This window comes from Microcaecilia unicolor, chromosome 2 (genome assembly GCF_901765095.1).
Source record: "Microcaecilia unicolor chromosome 2, aMicUni1.1, whole genome shotgun sequence".
Taxonomy (NCBI): Eukaryota; Metazoa; Chordata; class Amphibia; order Gymnophiona; family Siphonopidae; genus Microcaecilia; species Microcaecilia unicolor.
In genome coordinates this window covers 293,106,189-293,130,974 of record NC_044032.1, presented here as the reverse complement: position 1 = coordinate 293,130,974, position 24,786 = coordinate 293,106,189, and the positions used below count along the sequence as shown (strand labels likewise).

Genomic DNA, 24,786 nt, shown 5'->3' with positions numbered 1-24,786 from the left:
AAACGACCAACGTTTTGGTACTTCCAGGATCCAAGACTGCACAACTGGAAGTCACTAGACGAAGTGCTTTTTATTTTTTAAACCTTTTACCTGGAATAACTTTCCTCTTTCTATCTGTGGTGACCTCTCCTTTAAAACTGCAATTAAGACCTGGTTATTCCATCAAGTGTTTAATAATGCGGTTCAGGATCTCCCATTATGGTTACTTTACTTGCCTTAATTTTTTTTTCCTTTTCATTCTATTCTCTTTCTGTTCTGAGTATGATCGGTTAACTATCCTGTTTTATAATTTGGAGTTCCTTTCAATACTTTTATTAGTTTGTATACCGCTTGGTTCTGCAAGTTAGTTGAGCGGTATAGCAAATTTTTGATGAACTATAAACCCCCTCTTTCTATAAGAGGTCGTCTAAGGTGCCAATTTTGCACATAAGTGACAGAATACTAGCACTTATGCATGGGATTGTTACAATTATGCTTGTAAGTGCCCACTGAGTTCTAAGCAATAATCAATAACTTTAGCACACAACTCATTTAGCATATAAATTTAAGGGGGTGTGCACAGGAGAGGTGCTATGTTTACAGAATACTGCAAGTCATACGTTGAAGTGCTACACTGAGATGTGTGCATTTACACCTGCTGTTGCCGTGCTAAGTGGGAACATTTAAACGTTGATGCGTAAATGCCAACTTAAGCTGATATTCTCTAACAAAATCTGGGTGGCCCAGGTGCTGTTATTCAATCAGCAATCAACACACTGCATCTTGGTGCTTAAGCTTTGGCGACCTTTATAGAACTGCCCCCAGACAGGAAGAGGGAAAAATTCAGGCTGAATTTTGATTACAATTTTTAATCATGATTAATCGCAAAATTAAAGGTATCCATACCTTTAATCGTGCGATTAATTGTGATTACAAATTTTAATCAAAATGCAGCCCTAAAAAAATTAAACAATAAAAAAGTAATGAAAAGATAAGAAATATAAAATACAAACTGAAAAATTGTTAATTAAATCTATAACAGCATGCAGAATAGCTGTTAGCCTTACAGTTTTCACAGCCTACTTCAGAAATACAGCCCAAAAAAAGTCCTTTTTTGCTTGGCTCAGCAGTGCTGATGCTATGTACTAATCTCACCCCGGAGGTAAGGGGGAAATGGGACTTGATATACCGCCTTTCTGTGGTATTTTGCAACTACATTAAAAGCGGTTTACATATATACAGGTACTTATTTTGTACCTGGGGAAATGGAGGGTTAAGTGAATTGCCCACAGTCACAAGGAGCTGCAGTGGGAATTGAACCTAGTTCCCCAGGATCAAAGGAGGAAAAGAATCCAACTGTGAGGCTTGCTGAGAGCACTCTTCCTCTTTCTCATTCTTTCTCTCTTACTTGGTGACACCAGGGGTTGCTCCCACGTTGCAGGCTCGGACTCTCTTCAGGCTGTTTATCAGACTACTCTTCCCTACATTGGGAAAACCTGCAAACAACAACCAGAGATCAAATGCTATCCTTGATCTGTGACTGGGTCATTCCTGGCAACCTGCCCATAAACATTGCTCCACCCCAAGGTGCACTGTGACGAGAGGTGAGGACATTCCTATGTATGGAAGCCACTAGCATACCCACAACACCAACGGTGATGGCAGTCTTAATGTCCTGATTCCGGCAGTAGTTCCCCTAGCAATTTCATCAAACAGTCAGCTCCCAGGCAAGTGCTGGAACTCAGGAGCTCCGCTGAAGCCTGGTTGATAGGCACCCGGCTCTGTTGCTGAAAAAGAGAAGGACAATTGTTTCAATACTGGCAGTAGGTCTGGGTTGAAAGTGGGAGAGATTGGGAAAAGGATAGACAGGAGCGAAACCCAGAAAGGAGAACAAAGGCATACAAATAGTCATTCATAGCACCTACCAAGTTCCTGAACTGCTGCTGTGTAGAGGCTTTGAAAGCAACAGTGGGGAACTCATTCCGCAGGTACCGTAGCCACTTCTGAATTATTTCTTTGGAAACAAGATCTGGAAAAGAGGGAAAAACAACTCATGATGAGGCAAAGGAGAGGACTGAAGAGAGAGAGATGCGAGAACATGCCACTATGTCATGTGGGCAGCTGCATGCATGGATGCTTATTGTGTAAATGTTCGCCCTATATGTGAACTCAGTCCACCTCTGTGCACTTACCAATTTTGTTTAACACCAGGACAAGTTTTTTATTTGCTCCTGCCTGCACAACAGCTTGCTCCACCTGAGGGCAGCGACAGCCCAGGGGGTCTCGAGCATCTAGTACTTCCAAAACCACATCGGCCAGCTCCACCACCTACGAGGTCAAAGGTCAGCAGTGAGAAAATAAACACCAATCCTGCATGACCCCTGCTCCCTTCAGGAACTTTCAGAACAGTCTTACATCCCCCGGGTGGGGGGGGGGGGGGGGGGGGGGGGGCAAAATGTAAAAAATGCCAAAATGAAATCTGGCTTTATTTATTAACTATTATTTTCCCTGATGTTTGATTTTTAATGCACTTGCTATCTGCTCTGAACTTTATTTTTCCCTGGTAAAGGCAGAAATATAAATTGTTAAACTGAAATGATGTTAAAATTAGGAGCTCCCTAAGACAGTGACTATGGGAGGTAAACTGAAGCATCCATAGAGCTACACAATGGAAGCTACATACAGTGAAAGATAAAACATTCAAAAAACCTCAAGAAGAAGCCCAAAATTGTCAGGGGCATGGGACTTCTGTGCTAAAGACAGAGGGAAGGAGCATGAGCAGAACCATAGGATATAACTTTTTTATAAATTATTTATTGATTAGAACTGCAGTACACACATACCTACAATGCTGATCAGACAACAAAATCATCGTACAAATACTCTAATTCCATGAGTAAAAGATTCCCAGCAGCTTAAAATTGATGTTATCATACACAAGCTCACATACTGTAATTTTCATCCCTTCACATACCTATGCATTGTATTTCAATCTGTTTATTGTCAAAACAAAGCACTCAACTTACAATTCCCAGACTCAAATCCAAGTATGTAGCATGCAAGAAAAATGAATCATAAGATCAACTGGTAGGGTAAACCAATATATAACTCAATATATCATTCTCTGTTTTATCCCTTCCCTTAGGACTCCCTAACCTTATCCACCCCCAAACCACCTCAGTTAGCTTAAACTTTCATCATATATCTTCCTTTGCAGTATGGTGGTCTATACACCCACCAGATCCAACAAGTCTGTCCAGCATAAACCACAAGGCACCTGTCTCTAGGTCTCAGATGCATCCCTCCTCTGTAGTCTCCCATCCTACCATATTCAGCACCTGACTTTGTGCTCCATGTGTAAGGAGTTCCACTAAGGTTTCCACTGAGCCTGCAAAGAGGTGGGAAAATGTGGGATACAAATGCAATAAATAAATAAATACAGCTTGGAACACCCTCTGCAGGCTCCTCCATACTACCAGAATACATTTTTGTGCCAACAAACATGCTTTACTCAAAAAGGATTCTTTCCCTTTTCCCACTACTCCCCAGTGAGATCATCAAATAAGAACTCTGCTTTTTGCAGTATCTTCTTAACACTTCAGCCATATATAGCACTACTGTCTTCCAAAGACACTGAATTGTCCGGCAGCTCCAGAAAGGTGGCCTAATGAGGCCTCCTGTTCTCCACTCTTCAAGCACCCTCATCTGCTGTATTTTTGTTTACAGTGCCTGTCTGAAGATATATAATTTCCCAACAGCATTTTATATTGCTGTTCTTGCAGCCCAAAGATGGAATCCTTCTTATGCAACTAGTGAACATTATGTCAGCGACCAAACCCCCAATTCTAAACTCCACTTGGACACACATGGAGCAGGATCAAACACTTGCTGATCTGCCCTCAAGACTTTATAATAATCCGCAAGTCTTGGGTTCCCATCTTCATCTGAATGAAAACATTCCTCCAACAATTCTCTCTTCCCCCATGTTGATCACAGGTAGTAACCCTATATAATACCACAAGTCAAATGCCTTGAAAATGTCCTAACATGCCCCTCACTATCCACCTGCATCCACCAAACAACTCAGTCCAATATTGACTGGGTGAATGTAACATTGGGGGCATGAAAGGGAGGTAAAATTCCTTGACGAAATCAAGAACTGCTTTATGGAGCAGCTGGTATAGGAGCCAACAAGAGGTGGAAAAATTCTAGACCTAGAACTTAGTGGAGTGCATGATCTGGTCCAGGAGGTAATGGTGCTGGGGCCGCTTGATAACAGTGATCATAATATAATCAGATTTGATATCAGCTTGGATTCAAGTACACACAGGAAATCCAATACGTTAGAATTTGAACTTGCAAAAAGGGAATTATGATAAAATGAGAAAAACAGTGGAAAAAAAAACTTAGAAAAAGCAGCTTCAAAGGTCAAAAATTTACATCAGATATTGATGCTGTTCAAAAATACTAGCCTGGAAGCCCAAAAGTTTACATTACGTCGTGGATGCTGTTCAAAAATATTATCCTGGAAGCCCAGGCCAAATATATTCCGTGGATGACCAAATGACAACCGGCATTGGTTAAAAGTGAGGTGAAGGAAACTATTAGAGATAAAAGAAAATCCTTCAGAAAATGAAACAAGGACCCAACTGAAAATAATAAGAAACAGCATAAAGAATGGCAAGTCAAATGCGAAGTGCTGATAACAAAGACAAAGAGGGACCTTGAAAAAAAAAAAGATTGTGTTGGAGGCAAAAACATATAGTAAAAATATTTTTAGGTATATTAAAAGCAAGAAGCCAGCAAAAGAATCGGTTGGACAGCTAGATGATCGAGGGTAAGAGGGGCACTCAGGGAAGACAAAGCCATAGTGGAAAGATTAAATGAATTCTTTGCTTCGGTCTTCACTGAGAAAGATTTGGGAGAGAGACCAGAGCCAGAAATGGTTTTCAAAGCTGACGTGTCAGAGAAACTGAATAAAATCTCTATAAACCTGGAGGATGTAATGGCACAATTTGACAAACTGAAGAGTAGAAAATCTCCTGGACCGGATGGTATTCATCCCAGAGTATTGACAGAATTGAAAAATGAACTTGCGGAATTATTGTTAGTAATATGCAATTTATTTTTAAAATTAAGTGTGGAATCAGAAGATTGGAAGGTGGCCAATGTAACGCCAGTTTTTAAAAAGGTTCCACAGGTGATCTGGGAATTTATAGACCTGTGAGCCCGACTTCTGTGCCGGGGTAAAATGGTAGAGACTATTATAAAGAACAAAATTACAGAGCATATTCAAAAGCATGGATTAATGAGTCAAAGCCAACTTGGATTTAGTGAAGAGAAATCTTGCCTCTCCGATCTATTACATTTCTTTGAAGGGGTGAACAACATGTGGATAAGGTGAGCCGGTCATTATTGTGTATCTGGATTTTCAAAAGGCATTTGACAAAGTACCTCATGAAAGACTCCAGAGGAAATTGGAGAGTCATGGGATAGAAAGTAGTGTTCTATTGTAGATTAAAACTGGTTAAAAGGTAGAAGAACAGACAGTAGGGTTAAATGATCAGTATTCTCAATGGAGAAGGGTAGATAGTGGTGTTCCCCGGGGTCTGTGCTGGGACCACTACTTCTTAACATATTTATAAATGATCTAGAGATGGGAGTAGTAACTAGTGAGGTAATTAAATTTGCTGATGACACAAAGTTATTCAACGTTGTTAAATTGCAAGAGGATTGTGAAAAATTACAAGAGTACCTTACGAGACTGGGAAACTGGGCATCCAATGGCAGGTGACATTAATGTGAGCAAGTGCAAAGTGATGCATGTGGGGAAAGCTACATCATGCAAGGTTCCACGTTAGGAGTCACAGACCAGGAAAGGGATCTAGGCGTCATCGCTGAAGATACGTTGAAACTTTCTGCTCAGTGTGCGGCAGCAGCAAAAAAAAAGCAAATAGAATGTTAGGTATTATTAGAAGGGATGGGAAACAAATAAGGACATTATAATTCCTCTGTATAGCTCCATGGTGCAACCGCACTTTGAATATTGTGTGCAATTCTGGTCACCCTCATCTCAAAAAAGATATAGTCCTGGCATGTCAGGGGGACCAGTGCACTACGCAAGCTGGCTCCTCCCACGACCAATGGCTTGGATTTGGGTCGTTTCTGAGATGGGCATCCTCAGTTTCCATTGTTGCCGAAAATCAGGGACGACCATCTCTAAGGTCGACCTAAATGTTGAGATTTGGGCGTCCCCGACCGTATTCTCGAAACAAAAGATGGACGCCCATCTTGTTTTGATAATACAGGTTTCCCTGCCCCTTCACAGGGACGTCCTGTGAGACGTCCTCAGGGAAAACTTGGGCGCCCCGTTCGATTATTTATTTATTTTATTTTGTTGCATTTGTACCCTGCACTTTCCCACTTCATGGCAGGCTCAATGCGGCTTACATGGGGCAATGGAGGGTTAAGTGACTTGCCCAGAGTCATAAGGAGCTGCCTGTGCCTGAGATGAGAATTGAATTCAGTTCCTCAGTTCCCCAGGACCAAGTCCACCACCCTAACCACTAGGCCACTCCTACGCTCCTATTATGCCCCTCCATATGTGCCAAGAACAAGGTTTGCATTAAGATGCAGAGAACCACATATCCCTTGCCCTCCAAAAACAGGGACCAGATAATGATAGGTTCCACTCCTTTTTCCATATTTTCTTTAGGCCCGATAGACAAGTTGGCACAGTTATTCTAGCAAGCATCTCATAGATCATATATGCTACATGGCCTTTTGCATGGATCTGTTTATTTCAGCATTGACATACTAGATTCTTCCAGAAAATCACCAAAGGTTCTTCTCTAATGGCCTCTTTTACAAAGCTGTGCTAGCGATTCTCAGTGCGGCAAATGAGAGGAAGCCCATTCAGTTCCTATTGGCTTCCTCTCATTTGCCGCATGGGAATCGCTAGCGCAGCATTGTAAAGAAGCCCTAAATATGTAATACATATCTCAACTGGATCAATTTGAAATACTGTTAGAATTGAAGGTTTGTAACAGGAGTGTAACGCACTGAAGTCCGATGATGCCACTCGTGTACAATATTTCCAACAAACTGAATACCTTTTGTATCCATGATGCCCAATTTAGACTTTATCAATCACAAAGACAGGAATGCACCATATAAGAAACTGAGAAGAACTGTGTATTCTAATCTAAAAAACCCTGACATTATGTGTCAGATTCTGTCTTAAAACCAAAGGAGGTGCATTCCCACCATACACTTTTAAGTCCAGTGGTGCAAAGAAAGCCCTTCCCTACAGTACCTATCTGGAGGCCCTATACTCTGAAGAACTGTGCATCCAATATATTCCTTGCCACAAAATAACGCATAGTGGTAGTTAAGGAAGGTAGGAAAATTCATCCTGCCCTGTTCTTTGGTTAGTCTCAACTTGCATAATATGGGTCATCAGTCCCACATTGCAGTGGTTCCCAAACCACCCCAGCCATTTGGGTTTATATTCATGAAAGAAATTTGCATGCACTGCCCTCCACTGCATGCAATTCTCCTCTCATGAATATTCATTGTGCATATCCTGAAAATCTGACTGGCTGGGGTGCCTCCAGGATCAGGTTTGTGAACCTCTGCCATATTGTATAATACCACAGGTGCAAAGGACATCTTGATGACTTCAAGTCTACCCCACAAAAACAGGTACATTAGTGACCACTTTCTGAAAATCTTTTACAGTTTGTAAGATTTTTTACCTTCACTGTCAGCTATGGTATTGGGTAAGCATGACAGCAACCTAATCCCTAAATAAATCATGCCTTGCACTTTCCTTGGAAAGAAAATTGTGACATCAAGTCTTACTGCAGTATATATTCAGCAGTTGTACCCCCAAGAAAGCTACCAAAATCATCAATGGTCGCAGCAAGGTAAAAGAGCTAACTTTTGCTTCCTCGTATATAACAAAATGTCATCGCCAACCTCCACTCCCAATTCTGTTCTGACTTAAATACCAACCTCCCATCCTTCTCTTTCCATCTCTCCTTAATTTTATCCCTCCTGACCCCTTTTCTCCCAAATTACACTATCCTATCTACCCTCTTTTATCCTAGTCATATATTATCTAGCTCAACTTAACAAACATTACTAAGCCCGACTTTACGTTGTTTTACTACTGTTTTATTGACAATTCTATTCTTAACTTTGTATTTCAAATTACTACGTAAGCCGCATTGAGCCTGCATTGTATGGGAAAGCGCGGGGTACAAATGTGATAGATAGATAGATAGATAGAATAGATAGATAGATAGATAGATAGATAGATAGATAGATAGATAGATAGATAGATAGATAGATAGATAGATAGATAGATAGATAGATAGATAGATAGATAGATAGATAGATAGATAGATAGATAGATAGATAGATAGATAGATAGATAGATAGATAGATAGATAGATAGATAGATAGATAGATAGATAGATAGATAGATAGATAGATAGATAGATAGATTAGATAGATAGATAGATAGATAGATAGATAGATAATTTGTATGACATACCATTTATTAGAATTCCTGTAATTTTGTCCTTTTGATGGCAAGCAATAGATCACTCACCTTCTTAAACTCCCGGTAGTAAGTTTTCCTGGAGTTCTCATTCTCCAACTGCTTGTGTTTCTCTAAATTTCTTAAGTCTGTCTCCTACAGGAAGAGCAAAAACATGCAAGGCATAGGGGGTTTAGAGTTATAACTTTTTTCCAGAAAGCCCATTAATGAAAAGACCCTCTAAAACAAACTGCAGCATCATATCAGGCAGGGTTGAAAACATTTTCTAAACACTTGGGTTCCACCCAAAATATTTTAGGTGCCTGGGTAACAAAAAGATTTGTTATGTTTATTTGGGGTTGTTTTTTTTAATCTCCATCCTTTTCTTATTTTTTCCTTTTCTTTGGTAATTTTTCTTATGTTTACTCTTTTTTTTTTTACTCTCTCAATTATTTTTCTTAGTTTTTTCTCCAGCTTCATCACCTCTTTCACTGGTTCTGTGCTGGACATGGTCTTTTCAGCAGAGCTGGGGCTAGTGGCCAACAGTAGTCTCTCCCCTCAGGCCCAGATTGGTACAGGCAGGCACCAGGCACCAAGTTTAGATGAGCTGGCACCTGGAATTTTTACAACCCTACATCACAGGCTGAGGGAAACCAAACCTTGAGCTTTGGATTCTGTGCGGACACAGAACAAGAGGCCTGTACCTTCTGTTCAAATCCTCTGCCTCTTCAAGCATCTCTCTGCAGGTTCTCCAGGTTCCTGTGCCTGTTTACATCTTTGTACCTGGCAGTCTTCCGTTTCTCCTTTGCTTCCTCCACCTGTGGAGACAAACAGTCCCTGTGACAACTTCTGGACAACTGTTCTCATCTGTTCTGCTACAGAGGCAACTACTTTTTTCAGTTCTTGCAACCTGTACACCAAAAATTGCAACCTTACCTCCATTCCAGAACTGGCTGTGCTGTCACAGCCTTTGTGCTTTTAAAGCATGCTAGCTGATCCCTGAAGTGGCTGTTTCAGTGCTGGGGGGGGGATATGTAGGTGACATGTGCTTGTTCTTCAGTAAGCTGTTTTGTTTGATTTTCTCTGTTCTGGGGTTTGTTCATGCTTTTCCATCTCCTCATCCCCCATGCCAAGTGATTCCTGCACAAGCTCTCCCCTAGCTCTTAACCCTTTTCTTCTTCTGCTCAGCTTCTCTCCTAACATGCTCCTTGAAGCGGGATAAGTTTGGCAGCTCCAGATCCTGCCGGCCAATATTCTTTCCTTGCAGCTTGGCATCCTTTCCCTGTTTTGAAGTTCAACGGAAAACACAGGCAGAGAGTTCACATACTTTTTGGGCAACATGTGCAGCACTGGAATGCTGCATGCACTATTTTATTTATCACTGGTCAACCCACATTGCAGTCTTTGCAGGCTAAAGGCTGCCACCTCTCATGTGATACCTGGTTGACTAGGCTAGGGTAGGATTATAAACACTGGGGGCATGCCTAACAGATGGACGTCCTCGAGCGATAATGGAAAAAGAAGGGCGTCCTGACGAGCACTTGGCTGACTTTACTTGGTCCAGTTTTTCTTACGACCAATTCTCAAAAAGGTGCCTGAACTGACCAGATGACCACCGGGAATGGCCTCCCCTGACTCCCCCAGTGGTGACTCACCCCCTCCCACCCTGAAAAAAACAACTTTAAAAACTTTTTTTGCCAGCCTCAAATATCATACTCAAGTCCATTGCAGCAGTATGCAGGTCCCTGGGGGGGGGGGGGGGGGGGGGAGGTGTGTGTGTGTGTGTCAGCGGAGCATAGCAAAGGCGTGGACGTCCTTCTTTCAAACATTTTGGATGTCCTGAACTGCCCCCCCCCCCCCCCACAGGGACGGCCAAATTTCAGGGAGTGGAGTGGAGGAGTGGCCTAGTGGTTAGGCACTAGGGTGGCCGGTTCAAATCCCACTGCTACTACTTGTCATCCAAAATCCAAATAAATAAATAAAGGGGGTGTTGGAGGCATAGGAAAGGCATGGATGTCCTTCTCACAGAAACATCCACATTTTGGACGTCCTCAACTGCCCCGTCGCAGGGACAGAGGCATAGCAAGGCGCCTAACACTTGGACGCCCTTTACCCATACTCACAACAAAAAAAAAAAAAAAAGACATCACTCATCCTGACAAGTACTTGGGCATTTTCACCTGGACTTGTGTTTTTTTAAGGTTGTAGATGGCAAGTATTTAAGGTTGTAGACAGCTATTATACACGCATACGCTTGGCTGCTCCTGCCATGGTTTCCCCCTCCTTAGGAAGGAATCGTATGCAAAGAGCTAACAGCGAGCAGCTCATTTGCATGCGATTTCCTTCATGCATGCGGTTCTTTTTCCGAATCGCCTAAGGGATCGGTACGGGATCTAGGCTGTTTTCTGTTAGTTAGTGCATCAGTTAGTCCACTGCAGTGCCCCCTAGGGTGCCCGGCTGGTGTCCCTGGCATGTCAGGGGGACCAGCTGCACTACAAATGCTGGCTCATCCCACGACCAAATGAGTTGGATTTGTTCGTTTTTGAGATGGGCGTCCTCGGTTTCCATTATCGCCGAAACCGGGGACGACCATCTCTAAGGTTGACCTAAATGTTGAGATTTGGGTGTCCCCCCGACCGTGTTATCGAAACAAAAGATGGCCGCCCATCTTGTTTCGATAATACAGGTTTCCCTGCCCCTTCGCGGGGGCGTCCTCTCAGGAAAACTTGGGCGCCCCCGCCCCCGATTATGCCCTCCACATCTCTATCTCTCAGTTTATGGGCTATGAACACAGTAACTAATTATTTCTCTCTCTATCACACTTTGGGCCGTTTCCCAAAAGAGAGCGTACTAGTGCAGAGCACTCGTTATTTTCCTACATACTCTACCATTTCTTCGAAGGAACTTGGTGTCCCAAAATAAATCTAAGGGGAACCTCCAACCCCCATTCAGTTGTATCCCTTTTCTCCCAGTTAGTTGGACCCAGATTAAAGCATGGTCCGATATTTCACAAGGGCCAATTTCTGCCTGGGCTATTCGTTGAAAGATGTGGATAGGAAAAAATAGTCAATACGTGAGTGTGTTGAGTGTGCACGCAAAAGATGAGTGTAATCTCTAACATTAGGATTCAATACCCGCCACACATCCACTAAATCTAGTGTGTTACACAAAAAAAGGCAATCCTCGGGCATAGTGACACAAGCTTTGGGATACCGCTGAGGACTTATCTAACTGAGGGTCGTAAACCATATTGAAATCCCCTCCCAATTAATATTACCACCCTGAAAGGGGGCCAATAAAGCAATTAATTTACTGAAAAATTGTTTATCAAAACATTGGGGGCATATACATCGCAAAAATGAGGGGATTCCCTTCCAACTGTACCTCAGCTAAGATCCACCCTGATCACGTTTTATCGACTTGACTTGTACATCTAGGCCTCGACAAAAGAGAATCATTACACCTGCTGATCTCCACACCACCGGAGCCTCTACTATTTGTCCCACCCATCGCTGCTTGAATTTGGCATGCTCCGCAGTTGTGAGGTGTGTCTCCTGTACAAACGCTACATCCACTTTATTGACGCTTCAAAGTTGCAACACTTAATCGGTGAGGATACACCCCCCCAAAAAAAAAAAATTCCGATATACATTTAATATGTAATTCATTTCTCCAAGGGGTATGGCAATTAATAACAATAGCAAAGCTAACTCTGCATGAGTTGTCAGAGGTATCCCCCAGCGCCTGGGCACCCCTGCCAATTTTGGACATCGCAGCCTTCCCTGCTTGAGAAGTGGAGAGAAGAGGACCCCAAATTTGTTAGGTTGGGCATTGTTTTTATGGCGTTTCGTAGTGCATTCCATAGTTGCGTGCTTATGTAGGAGAAGCTGGAAGCATGGTAAAATTATGTATCATACTGATAATTTTCTTTCCATTAATCTAGCTGATCAATCCATAGACTGGTGGGTTGTGTCCATCGTACCAGCAGGTGGAGATAGAGAGCAATCCTTTTGCCTCCCTATATGTGGTCATGTGCTGCCGGAAACTCCTCAGTATTGTCGATATCCAAGCTCCACTCCGCAGAGGGACTCAGCACTTAGAGAATTACACCCACAAGGGACACTCTGCCCAGCTCACCACCTCCGAAACGGGGGAGGGAAATAACCCAGCTCATCCCCACACAAGTGGGGGAGGGGAATCCGTTCCAGCTCATCCCCGCGGAGCAGGGGAGGGACACCACACCCGCCGATGCGGGGGGATCTGGCTTATCCTGAAACCGCAACCGCGGGAGGAGCTGACTGACCCTAACACCGCCGAAGCGGGAGGTAGGTACAAAGCTGCCCTACTGCAGCACGAAGCGGGAGGGAGTGCGGCAGAATTTTAAGTCTCAATCCAGCCCGTAAAACGGAGGGGAGAGGAATGCAGCAGCTCACGTAACACAAATTCGTCTCACTCTTGAAGAATCCATTGAAAAACTTGAACACGAAGTCCTCCTGAACAGGAAATGAAGACTAAACTTGAACCTGAAATGCAACCAGAATATAACCAATAAGATATCTGGGAGGGGCTATGGATTGATCAGCTATGATTATGGAAAGAAAATTATCAGGTATGATACATAATTTACCTTCCATATCATCATGCTGATCAATCATAGACTGGTGGGATGTTCCGAAGCAGTACTCACCCAGGGCGGGACATAGAAATCCCTGACCGCAACACTGAAGCTTCCAAACCGGGCCTCCGCCCGAGCAGCCACAGTCAAGCGGTAATGCCTGGAGAAGGTATGGGCCGATGCCCAAGTTGCCGCCTTGCAATCTCTTCCAAGGAGACGGACCCGGCCTCTGCCATCGAGGCCGCCTGAGCTCTAGTGGAGTGAGCCTTCAGCTGGATAGGCGGCACCTTCCCCGCGGCCACATAAGCCGCTGCAATGGCTTCCTTGACCCATCTTGCCACTGTAGGCTTAGCAGCTGCAGACCCTTACGAGGACCTGCAAACAGGACAAACAGATGATCCGACTTCCGGAAATCATTGGTCACTTCCAAGTATCTGATGATGACTCGTCTCACATCCAGATATTTGAGAGCAGAGTATTCCTCTGGGTAGTCCTCCCTACGAAAGGAAGGGAGACAGAGCTGCTGATTCACATGGAAGCGAGAAACAATCTTGGGCAGGAAGGAAGGCACTGTGCGAATAGACACTCCTGCCTCAGTGAACTGCAGAAAGGGCTCTCGACATGAGAGTGCCTGGAGCTCGGAAACTCTTCTGGCTGAAGTGATAGCCACCAAAAGACTGCTTTCAACGTCAGGTCTTTCAGAGATGCCCTTGACAAGGGTTCAAAAGGCGGCTTCTGCAAGGCTCTTAGCACCAGGTTGAGATTCCACGCAGGCACCACTGAGTGCAGAGGAGGGCGCAGGTGATTAACTCCCTTGAGGAAAGCGCACCACATCTGGCTGCGAAGCCAGGGAGCACCCTTCAGGCGGCCCCTGAAGCAAGCCAGAGCGCTTCCTGGACTTTAAGGGAACTGAGCGACAGGCCTTTCTCCAGACCTTCTTGCAGGAACGCCAACACTGAAGAAATTGGAGCAGTGAAGGGAGAAAGTGAGCCTGCTTCACACCACGCTGCAAAGGTACGCCAAACCCTGGCGGTAAGCAGTAGAAGTAGCGCGCTTCCTCGCTCTCAGCATAGTGGCGATGACCTTGTCTGAGAAGCCCTTCTTTCTCAGACGCTGCCGTCAATAGCCAGGCCGTAAGACCAAAGGGGGAGGGATCCTCCATCACCACGGGACCCTGATGCAACAGGCCTGCTCCACTGGCAGCCGCAGAGGATCGTCCACTGAGAGCCTGATCAAGTCCGCATACCAGGGACGTCTGGGCCAGTCCGGACCCACCAGGATTATCCGGCCCGGATGCTTTGCCACCCGGTCTAGCATCCTGCCCAACATGGGCCAGGGCGGGAACACATAGAGAAGCTCCTGTGTCGGCCACTGTTGGAGAAGAGCATCTACTCCCAGGGATCGAGGGTCCCGTCCTCTGCTGAAAAAGCGCGGCACTTGGCAATTGGCCGATGATGCCATCAGATCTAGGCTCGGCTGGCCCCAGCGCTTCGTGATGACCAAGAACGTCTGAGCAGATAGCTGCCACTCTCCGGGATCCAAGGTATGGCGACTGAGAAAGTCCGCCTTGACATTCATGACTCCGACAATGTGGGCCGCTGACAGCTATTCCAGGTTCGCTTCTGCCCACTGGCATAGATTCATGGCCTCCTTGGCTAGAGGGGCGCTCTTGGTACCTCCCTGGCGGTTGACATAGGCCACAGCCGTGGCATTGTCCGACAGGACCCGTACTGGCTTCAACGCCAGTACCGGGATGAACTCCAAAAGCGCCAACCGAATGGCTCTGAGTTCCAGGAGGTTGATAGACCACTTTGCCTCTGCAGGAGACCAGAGCCCCTGCGCTGTCCTTCCCAAGCAGTTGGCTCCCCAGCCCGACAAGAGGCGGTCCGTCGTGACGACAATCCACTCCGGGGTCACCAGAGGCATTCCTGCAGACAACTTGTCTGTCTGCAGCCACCAGCTCAGCGCCTTGCGCACTGCTGGGTCCAAGGGAAGGCGCACAGCATAATCCTCCGACACCGGAGTCCAGCGCTGCAGCAGAGAGTGTTGTAGTGGTCTCATATGAGCCCTGGCCCAGGGCACTACTTCCATCGTGGCCAGTCATAGAGCCCAACAGCTGCACATAGTCCCAAGCCCGAAGAGGAGAGGCTACTAGGAACTGGTCCACCTGAGCCTGAAGTTTGACAATCCGATTGTCTGGCAGGAACACTCTGCCCACTTGGGTGTCGAATCGAACTCCCAGATACTCCAGGGACTGAGTCGGGCGCAGCTGGCTTTTCTCCCAGTTGATGATCCACCCCAGGGAGCTCAAAAGAGCAACCACCGGTCCAAGCTTGCCGCCACTCTGCATAAGAGGGGGCTCGGATCAACCAGGTCGTCCAGATAAGGATGGACTTGTACTCCTTCCTTTCGCAGGAAGGCCTGCGATGACCACCATTACTTTGGAGAAGGTCCGCGGAGCAGTAGCCACCCGAAAGGGCAGGGCTCTGCAACTGGAAGTGTCGCCCAGGACCCAACGCAGAAGCGTGATGAGGAGGCCAGATGGGAATATGCAGGTACGCTTCTTGATGTCCAAGGAAGCCAAGAACGCTCCCCTGCCTTCACTGCCGCTATAACAGAGCGGAGAGTCTCCATGCAAAGTGCCGCACTTTCAAGGCCCGATTGACCCCTTTGAGGTCGAGGATAGGCCGGACAGAACCTCCTTTCTTTGGTACCACAAAGTAAATGGAGTAACGTCCCTTGCCAATCTGATTTTCTGGCACCGGAACGACCGCACCCAGGCGTATCAGGTTGTCCAAGGTCTGCTGCACTGCCACAGCTTTGGACCGGAGACTTGCAGGGAGAGAGTACAAACCCGTCTCTTAAGGGTCGGCAGAACTCTAGCTTGTAGCCGTCTCTGATGACTTCCAGAACCCAAGCGTCTGAAGTTACCCTGGTCCACTCGCCCAGAAATGAGGATAGGCGTCCTCCAATTCTGCACTGGGCCATGGACCAGGGCCCCGTCATTGGGTACGAGACCCTGGGGGAGGACCGGAGGGCGCACCTCCGAGACGGCGGTCTCTGCGAAAGGAATGCTGCTTGGGGGAGAAGTTCCTTTTGAAGGAAGAGGGCCAGAGGCGCCCGACTTGCCCGGGCGGTACCGACGGGCTTCCTGAAACCGTCCTCTGGAGTTACCAGGGCGAGCACCACTGGCCCGAGCCCTGACCTCTGGTAACCTCTTGCCCTTAGACGTGCCGAGATCGGTCACAATTTGTCCAGCTCGACCCCAAAGAGCAGCTTGCCTTTAAAAGGCAACTTAGCCAGGCGGGACTTAGATGCATGGTCAGCAGACCAATGCTTCAGCCAAAGCCACCGCCGCGCAGAGACTATCTGAGCCATACCTTTAGCTGAGGCTCTCAAGACATCATACAGTAAGTCTGCCAAATAAGCCAGGCCCGATTCCAGGGCCGGCCAGTCAGCCCTCAAGGAAAGTTCCGAGGGGGAAGCCCGCTGCACAATCGTCAGCACGCCCTGGCCACGTAGGAGCCGCAAACTGAGGCCTGCAAACTTAAGGCAGCCGCCTCAAAGGACGACCTTAAGGCCGCCTCCAATCTTCTGTCTTGGGCGTCCTTTAGGGCCGTGCCACCTTCCACCGGCAACGCCGTTTTCTTAGTCACCGCAGTGATTAAAGAATCCACGGTAGGCCAAAGAAAGGTCTCCCGTTCACTTTCAGGCAAAGGATAGAGGCGGGGACATAGCCCTAGCCACTTTAAGGCTCACTTCCGGGACATCCCATTGAGCCGAAATTAAGGTGTGCATGGCATCATGCACGTGGAAGGTTCTAGGCGGGCGCTTCGTCCCCAGCATAATGGCGGAGCCAACAGGGGCTGAGGGAGAGATGTCCTCTGGAGAGGAATCTTCAAAATGCTCATGGCCTGCACTAACAGGTTGGGCAAATCCTCTGAGCGAAGATCCGTGCTGCAGAGGGGACATCCGCTCCATCCAAGCGGGGAATCCGTCTCCTCCAAGGAATCCCCAAAGGACCGTTGGGGAGAACTCGGATACGCTGCCCTCATCTACATCAGAGGAAACAGAGTCCTCTAAGGCCTGGGAATCCACCCGAGGGTGTTACTTCCGGGGGCCTCAACCCTTTATCGGACAAGGGAGAAGGGGCAGCGTTTGCATAAGAAAGGCCTGATGCAGCAGCAAAATAAACTCGGGGGAGAAACCCCCAGGACTGTGCACTTCAGCAGCCTGGGCCACAGCCCTAGACGCACCCTCAACCGGCGCTCGCAAGAGCGGGGGAGAAACATGCTGCGCATCCAAGATGGCGTCCGGCGCGACACTCCGTGAAGGAGCCGCACGGGAAGAACGGCGCTAACTTTAGCCGCTTTTCTGCCGTCGCCCAATGAAGGGCGGCCATGGCATTAAGTCTCCCACCTCAAGGGCGGCCCAAGAAGAAGCCGTCCGAGCCGCGTGGCCGGCCAAGATGGCGGAGGCGAGCAGCGGGGGCTGGGCGTTTATGGCGGGGAAAAACCGCCGCACCCGAGGAAGAACCGGGACACTGACCGGCCTCCAAACTGACACCCAACAAGGGCGAATCAGACTTTAAAACCCCGCATCCCCGCTAGACGCGCACACGCGGTCCGGGGAGCGATTCTTTGCGCCCTCGCCCTCCGACGCCATCAGCCACGTGGAGATCAATCGGGGGAACCCCCTGCCCGCTACAAAAAGGTAAAATTACCTGCTTTTCCGCTCCGAGCTGTAACGACCTGGTGTCCCAGTGAGTAGCTGCAATAAACGTTTAAATAAACGTCGAAATAAACGCCCTTAAGGACGTCCAAAATTTTTTTTTTTTAAACGGAGCCAGCGGGAGGGGGGAGAAAAGGAGGGACCTGGCACCACCAGGTTTGCACTTGCTCAAGAAGAGCCCTCAACCCCAGGCACTCAACAAAACCTAAAAATTAGGCTTGGAGGCCTAGCCAGAGCTGCTGCTGTGTGTGAACACCACCTGCTGAGATAGAGAACATACTGAGGAGTTTCCGGCAGCACATGACCACATATAGGAGGCAAAAGGATTGCTCTCTATCTCCACCTGCTGGTAGATGGACACAACCCACCAGTCTATGGATTGATCAGCATGATGATATGGAAATGTTGATTTATATTTTAGGCCTTTGCAGCTAGGGTAGTGGAGATTCAGGAATGTGCGTGCTAACCTTTTTGTGTTCCTGGTTGGTAAGTCTATGAGGTCTGACATGTAGACCGGGGCATCGCCATGAAAGATTTTATGAACCAGGGTGCAGGTTTTGAACGCAATATGTTCTTTAAGTGGGAGCCAGTGTAGTTTTTCTCTTAGGGGTTTGGCGCTTTCGTATTTTGTTTGGCTGCTGTGTTTTGGGCAGTTTGGAGTTTCTTAATGATTTGTTCTTTGCATCCAGCATAAATTGCATTGCAGTAATCTAGGTGGCTTAGCACCATTGATTGTACCAGGCTACAGAATATTTCCCTTGGAAAGAAAGGTTTTACTCTTCTGAGTTTCCACACTGAATGGAACATTTTCTTTGTTGTATTTTTCGCATGGCTTTCTAGTGTGAGATTTCAGTCAATTGTAACTCCGAGAATTTCAGGCTATCTGAAAACAGGAACGGTGTAGTCTGGGGTGTTTATAGTGGCGGGTTTGTTCATGTTATATTGTGATGATGGGAAAATTAGGTTCTTACCATGATAATTTTCTTTCCTTTAGTCATAGCAGATGAAGCCATTACGTATGGGTTGTGTCCATCAACCAGCAGGGGAGATAGAGAGCACTCAACTTTTCTCAGTGCCTCATGGCCAGCTAGCTCCACTGCCTCTTCAGTATTGAAGCTTCCAAAGCAGTATGGAAACCGCAATGGGAATAACATGAACTTTCCTCACAGCGAACGATGGCCCCTTAACAAGGGCATAAACTCAAAAAAGGAGGGAATGAACTCATCCTCCTGGAGGGAATAAACTCGTCCTCCGCTTTGTATAAACGGAGGGAATACTTGTAACCTCCTGGAGGGAATAAACTCATCCTCCCAAAACATGAACTGGAGGGAATGAACTCATCCTCCTATAACTGTAACAAGAATCCTGAAGTCTGTTTTCCGACTCCCCAAGGAAGGAATATAACTTCAGGAAACAAGAACAGCACCTAAAATCAGAATCACTGCAATACAGACAATCATACAGGGAGGGATCATGGCTTCATCTGCTATGACTAAAGGAAAGAAAATTATCATGGTAAGAACCTAATTTTCCCTTCCTTGTCATCAAGCAGATGAAGCCATTACGTATGGGATGTAACAAAGCAATCCCTAAATAGGGTGGGAACAAGCCACACCACGCGCTAGCACCTGTGCTCCAAAATGCGCATCCCTCCTGGCAGCCACATCCAGCCTGTAATGTCGGGCGAAAGAGAGCTTAGAAGCCCATGTTGCAGCATTGCAAATCTCATGAAGAGATAGTGCTCCAGTTTCCGCCCAGGAAGAGGAAATCGCTCTTGTGGAATGTGCCTTAAAGGCTTCAGGCGGAGCCCGGCCAGACAGCAGATATGCTGAAAAGATAACTTCTTTGAGCCAACGGGCAATAGTGGCTTTAGACGCTGAAGTCCCTCTGCGAGGACCTGCAAACAGCACAAAAAGATGATCAGAGGTCCTGAAAGAATTTGTAATTCGCAGATACTGCAACAAAATCCTTCGCACATCCAAAAGGTGCAAACTGCCCAAATGAACCTGGAAACTCCTCCTCAACAAAGGAGGGAAGAAAAACAGGCTGGTTTAGGTGAAATGTTGAAACCACCTTAGGCATGAAGGAAGGCACGGTCCGAACCGTGACCCCTGACTCTGAGAATTGCAGAAAAGGGTTTCTACAGGACAGTGCCTGGAGCTCTGACACCCGTCTCGCCGAGGTAATGGCCACTAAAAAGACGGCCTTCAGTGTCAAATCTTTCTCTGAAGCACGCCGAAGCGGTTTCAAAGGGAGCCCCCTGAAGGGCCTTCAATACTAACCCCAGGTTCCAAGCTGGATAAGGTGCCCGCACGGGAGGACGGAGCCGAAGCACCCCTCTAAGAAACCGTGCCACATCTGGATGAGCAGCTAAGGACACGCCTTCAACCTTGCCACGCAGGGAGGCCAATGCTGCCACTTGCACCCGCAGGGAATTATAGGCCAAGCCCTTGTGTACACCATCCTGCAAAAAGTCCAGAATCGGCGAGACAGGAGCCCGCAATGGAGAAAGCGCTCTTGAAACACACCAGACTTCAAACTGGCGCCAAATCCTGGCATAAGCCACGAAGTGAGCGCTTACGGGCCTGCAGGAGAGTGGAAATTACCTTATTTGAGTAGCCTTTATCTCTCAATTGCACCCTCTCAATCGCCATGCCATAAGACCAAAGCGGCAGGCGTCCTCCATGGCCATCGGACCCTGTGACACAGGTGCGGAACCAGAGGTAACGGAAAGGGAGCCTCCAACAGCATCTGTCGGAGGTCCGCATACCAAGGCTCCTGGGCCAATCCGGGGCGATGAGCACCACTTCTCCTGGATGCAGCCGAATCCGCAGGAGCACTCGCCCTATCAAGGGCCACGGAGGGAAGACATACAGCAAGCCCAGGGGCCAGGGTTGAGCAAGGCATCCAACCCGGCAGCGCGAGGATCCCTCCGTCTGCTGAAGAAGCACGGGGACTTTGGCATTGGAACTGGTCGCCATAAGATCCATCACTGCCTTGCCCCATTTGGCACATATCTGCAGGAATACATCGTCTGCTAGTTCCCACTCTGCTGGATCGATCTGATGCCTGCTTACATAGTCAGCTTGCACGTTGCTCTGACCTGCAATGTGAGCTGCTGACAGGGACTGTAGATGCAGCTCGGCCCACTGGCAATTTGTTCGGCCTGCGCGGCTAGAGCTCTGCACTGAGTGCCTCCTTGTCGATTATGTAAGCCACTGCTGTCGTGTTTGCCGACATCATTCGGACTAGCCAATCCTTCAGGGTCATTTGAAAGGCGGGAAGAGCCAGAAACACCGCTTTCAACTCCAGGCGGTTGATAGACCACTCCGACTCGTCGGGCGTCCACAGACCCTGGGCATGCTTCCCCTGGCAATGTGCGCCCCAGCCCTTCAGGCTGGCATCTGCCACCACTAGACACCAATCAGGGAGCGCCAGCGGCATTCCCCGCCGCAACATGCTGTCCGAGAGCCACCACTCCATACTGAGGCGGGCCGCAGGGAGCAAAGAAAGTCTGCACTTATAATCCTGAGATACTGGAGACCATCGTTGAAGTAGAGAATACTGTAGAGGTCTCAGGTGTGCTCTCGCCCATGGCACCACTTCCAAGGTGGCCGTCATCGATCCCAACAGCTGGACAATGTCCCAAGCTCCCGGGTGGGGCATCCTCAGGAGCAGACAGACCTGATTCTGAAGCTTGCACCGCCTTTGTTCGGGAAGAAACACATAGCCCGAGGCTGTGTCGAACCTGGCCCCCAAATATTCTAGATATTGCAAGGGGGTCAGGTAACTTTTGGCCATATTGACGACCCAGCCCAGAGATTGAAGGACTGAAACCACTCTGGCTGTAGCTAGATGACTCTCTTTATCTGAGTCTGTTCTGATGAGCCAGTGGTCTAGGTACGGGTGAACCCGGATACCCTCTCGCCTGAGAAGGCAGCTACTACCACCATTACCTTGGAGAAGGTTCGGGGAGCTGTGGCGAGGCCAAAAGGCAAGGCCAGAAACTGGAAATGTTTTCCCAACACCGCAAACCGCAGAAACCTCTGGTGCGGGGGCCAAATTGGTGTGTGCAAGTAAGCTTCTTTCAGGTCCAGAGACGTGAGAAACTCTCCTGGCTGTACCGGCGCAATGACAAAGCGCAGGGTTTCCATGTGAAAATGCCGCACTCTTAAGGACTTGTTTAGCTCTTTTAAGTCCAGGATCGGGCGAAAAGACCCGCCTTTCGTGGCCCCACAAAGTAAATGGAGTAGCGGCCTAGACCTTGTTCGGCGGGAGGCACCGGGATCATAGCCCCTATCTGGCACAGACTGTGCAGAGTCTCCTCTCCCGCTGCCCGTTTGGCGGCAGAACCGCATCGGGACTCCATAAACACGTCTCTCACCGGGGCTTCGAATTCTATTCGGTATCCGTCTCTGATCAGGTCCAAGACCCACCGATCTGCGGAGATTTTGGCCCACTCCTCGAAAAAGAGGGAAAGTCTTCCTCCGATGACAGGAAACGAGGAGAGGGCCGGCGCACCATTGTCAGGTTCTCAGGTTCAGAGCCCGCAGGGCTGGGCTCTGGAGCAAACGTGAGCCCTTGGGCTGCTGACGAGGAGTGACAGCAGCAGGCAAAACCCACCAACCAACGCTGGGCAAGCACACCGACACCGGCAGGGACTGCAGGCACCGCCCAGCGAGCCGGAACACATGGACTGGAACACTGGACTGGAATTCCCCGGACTGGAGGACACAGGACTAGAACCCCCCGGATTGGAACACTGGACTGGAATCCCCCGGACTGGAGGACACAGGACTGGAGCACACCGGACTGGTCCACACAGCTTCACCTGCACTTAGCTACTAAGCCCCCCAGGAGTTGAGCGCCTGGGTTCGAGTAGCCGGCAGGACTTACTGGATACCGGATGACACAGGGACCAGGACTGGAAACAGAAGTGCTCCTAAACCTAAACTGATCTACGTGCTCCCAAGCCCTAAACCAGCAGGAGTGTTCCTAACAGTAAACTGACAAAAGGGACTTCCTAAGCCCTAAACTAACAGGGCAGGGAACTAAACACAAAGCTAACACAGGTGCTACTAAGCACCAAGCTACGTGCTCTACCACCAAGCAGAGCTCTACACTAACAAGCTAAACACAAAACTAACAAGCTACCTAAGCACTGCTCTAGCAAACTAGATACAAAACTAACAAGGTGCTTCCTAAGCACTACTCTGGCAAGCAACCAGAAGAGCTCACTGAAACCCATAGAGACCCAACCCACACCAATGCAACACCGTGAAGCACTTGAAGCCAGTACACCCAAAGAGAGTTAGAGCTAACTCCGTCCACACACACAGCTGTAGTAAAGTGAAACAATTAGCCCCATGCTGCTGGAAGCTGCCAGCACAGAGAGACAGAGCCAGCTCAGAAAGGACAGACAAAAGAAACAGAAGCCAGCTAAGAAGCTGACCCCCAGGAAAGAGGTAAGTTTGAGAGGGGTTCTGACCCCAATCATAACAACCATCATTGAGAGGGTCGCCCCTGAACTCCAGGCCTTGAACCGGCAGCTGCGGAACGTTTGTCCAAGCGATAAGGAGTTTCTCTGCTGAAAGCAGGCACGCGAAGTGAACCCAGCAGCATGCCCCGGGCGGTACCTTCTAGCTTCACGGAAGCGAGGTCTGTAAGAGGAGCAGACTGCCTGACCCTTAGAGGAAGGCTTTGGCCTATCTTCGGGCAAGCGCTGAGGTTTGGAATCCCCCAGGCCTTTAACAATGTTTTCCAGCTCCTCACCAAACAGGAGAAGGCCTTGAAAGGGCAACTTCACCAACCTTTGCTTAGATGGCCATGTCCACCGCTCAATGTCGTAGCCAAAGAGTGCGGCGAGCCACCACTGCTACAGCCATTTGCTTAGCCGAAGCTCTGACCATATCATAAAGGGTGTCAGCCAAAAAGGACAAGGCCGACTCCATCCGCGGAGCTACTTCAGATAAGGTCTCCGCTCCATCACCGGGCTGTTCCACTGCCTGCTGTAACCAAGCCAAGCAAGCTCTAGCAGCATAACAACTGCATGCAAACGCCCGAACAGTGAGACCTGCCAAATCAAAGGACCGCTTCAGAGCTGAATCAAGCCTGCGGTCTTTGAATATCCTTCAGGGCAACACCTCCTTCAACAGGGAGGGTAGTTCTTTTTGTCACAGCCGTGACCAGGGCATCCACTTTAAGGCATTTCAAAGCGAGCCAAATGTTCCTCTCTCAGAGGGTATAATTGCCCCATAGACCTGGTAACCTTCAAAGGTCCCTCGGGGTCAGCCCATTGAGCCGAAAAGCTCTTGGATGGAGTCATGCAAAGGAAAGGCTCGAGCAGGCTTTCTGGTACTAGCCATCCTTGGATTAACCGAGGAGGCTGTGCCAACTCCAGGATCTTCAATCGAGAGGGCTTGTAAGGCATCTGAAATAAGCGCTGGCAGCTCCTCGCAGTGGAAATCCTCACCGCAGATGGATCATCAAGCTCCTGTGGCAATTCTGCACCAGACTCTGGCTCCTCAGTCCAAGACGTTCTGCCAGACCCTCAGAATCCTCATAGCCCGACCACGGGGGGGGGAAAGGGGGAAGGGGGTGTGCCACACTCAGAAGGGGAATTAGCCCTTCTGCGGTTTATCAGGAGGATAAGAAACAGGCAAAGCCAACTCCAAAAGGCCAGGATCCACCGGGGGGCAGGCAGAGGGTCCGAAGATCCCTGTGGAAGAGCTCTTTTAAGCATGTATGCCCTATGCAGCATTAAAACGAAATCAGGGGAGAAAACCGCTCCCTGACCGCCCAGATCCTGCCCAGGGCTATCAGCTCTATTATTAGCCTCACTCAGAGCCCCCCCCCCCCCGGATTCAGGGCTCTCCGTCGCACGGAGGCCGCGCCATGTGGAAAATCCAAAATGGCG

General features: G+C 48.2%; 1 protein-coding gene across 1 annotated transcript in view; it reads right to left on the bottom strand.

The window, feature by feature from the left end:
• LOC115462029 (guanine nucleotide-binding protein-like 3-like protein) overlaps positions 1–9,812 on the bottom strand; it is a gene marked incomplete at its 5' end in the record, with an annotated part of 43,934 nt that extends 34,122 nt beyond the window's left edge. Inside the window, 8 exon segments of the mRNA XM_030192075.1 lie at positions 1,388–1,475; positions 1,621–1,675; positions 1,677–1,766; positions 1,905–2,008; positions 2,172–2,307; positions 8,597–8,680; positions 9,229–9,342; positions 9,693–9,812. Coding sequence (XP_030047935.1) covers positions 1,388–1,475; positions 1,621–1,675; positions 1,677–1,766; positions 1,905–2,008; positions 2,172–2,307; positions 8,597–8,680; positions 9,229–9,342; positions 9,693–9,812 — 791 coding nt within the window.
• Positions 9,813–24,786: the final 14,974 nt, after the last annotated feature.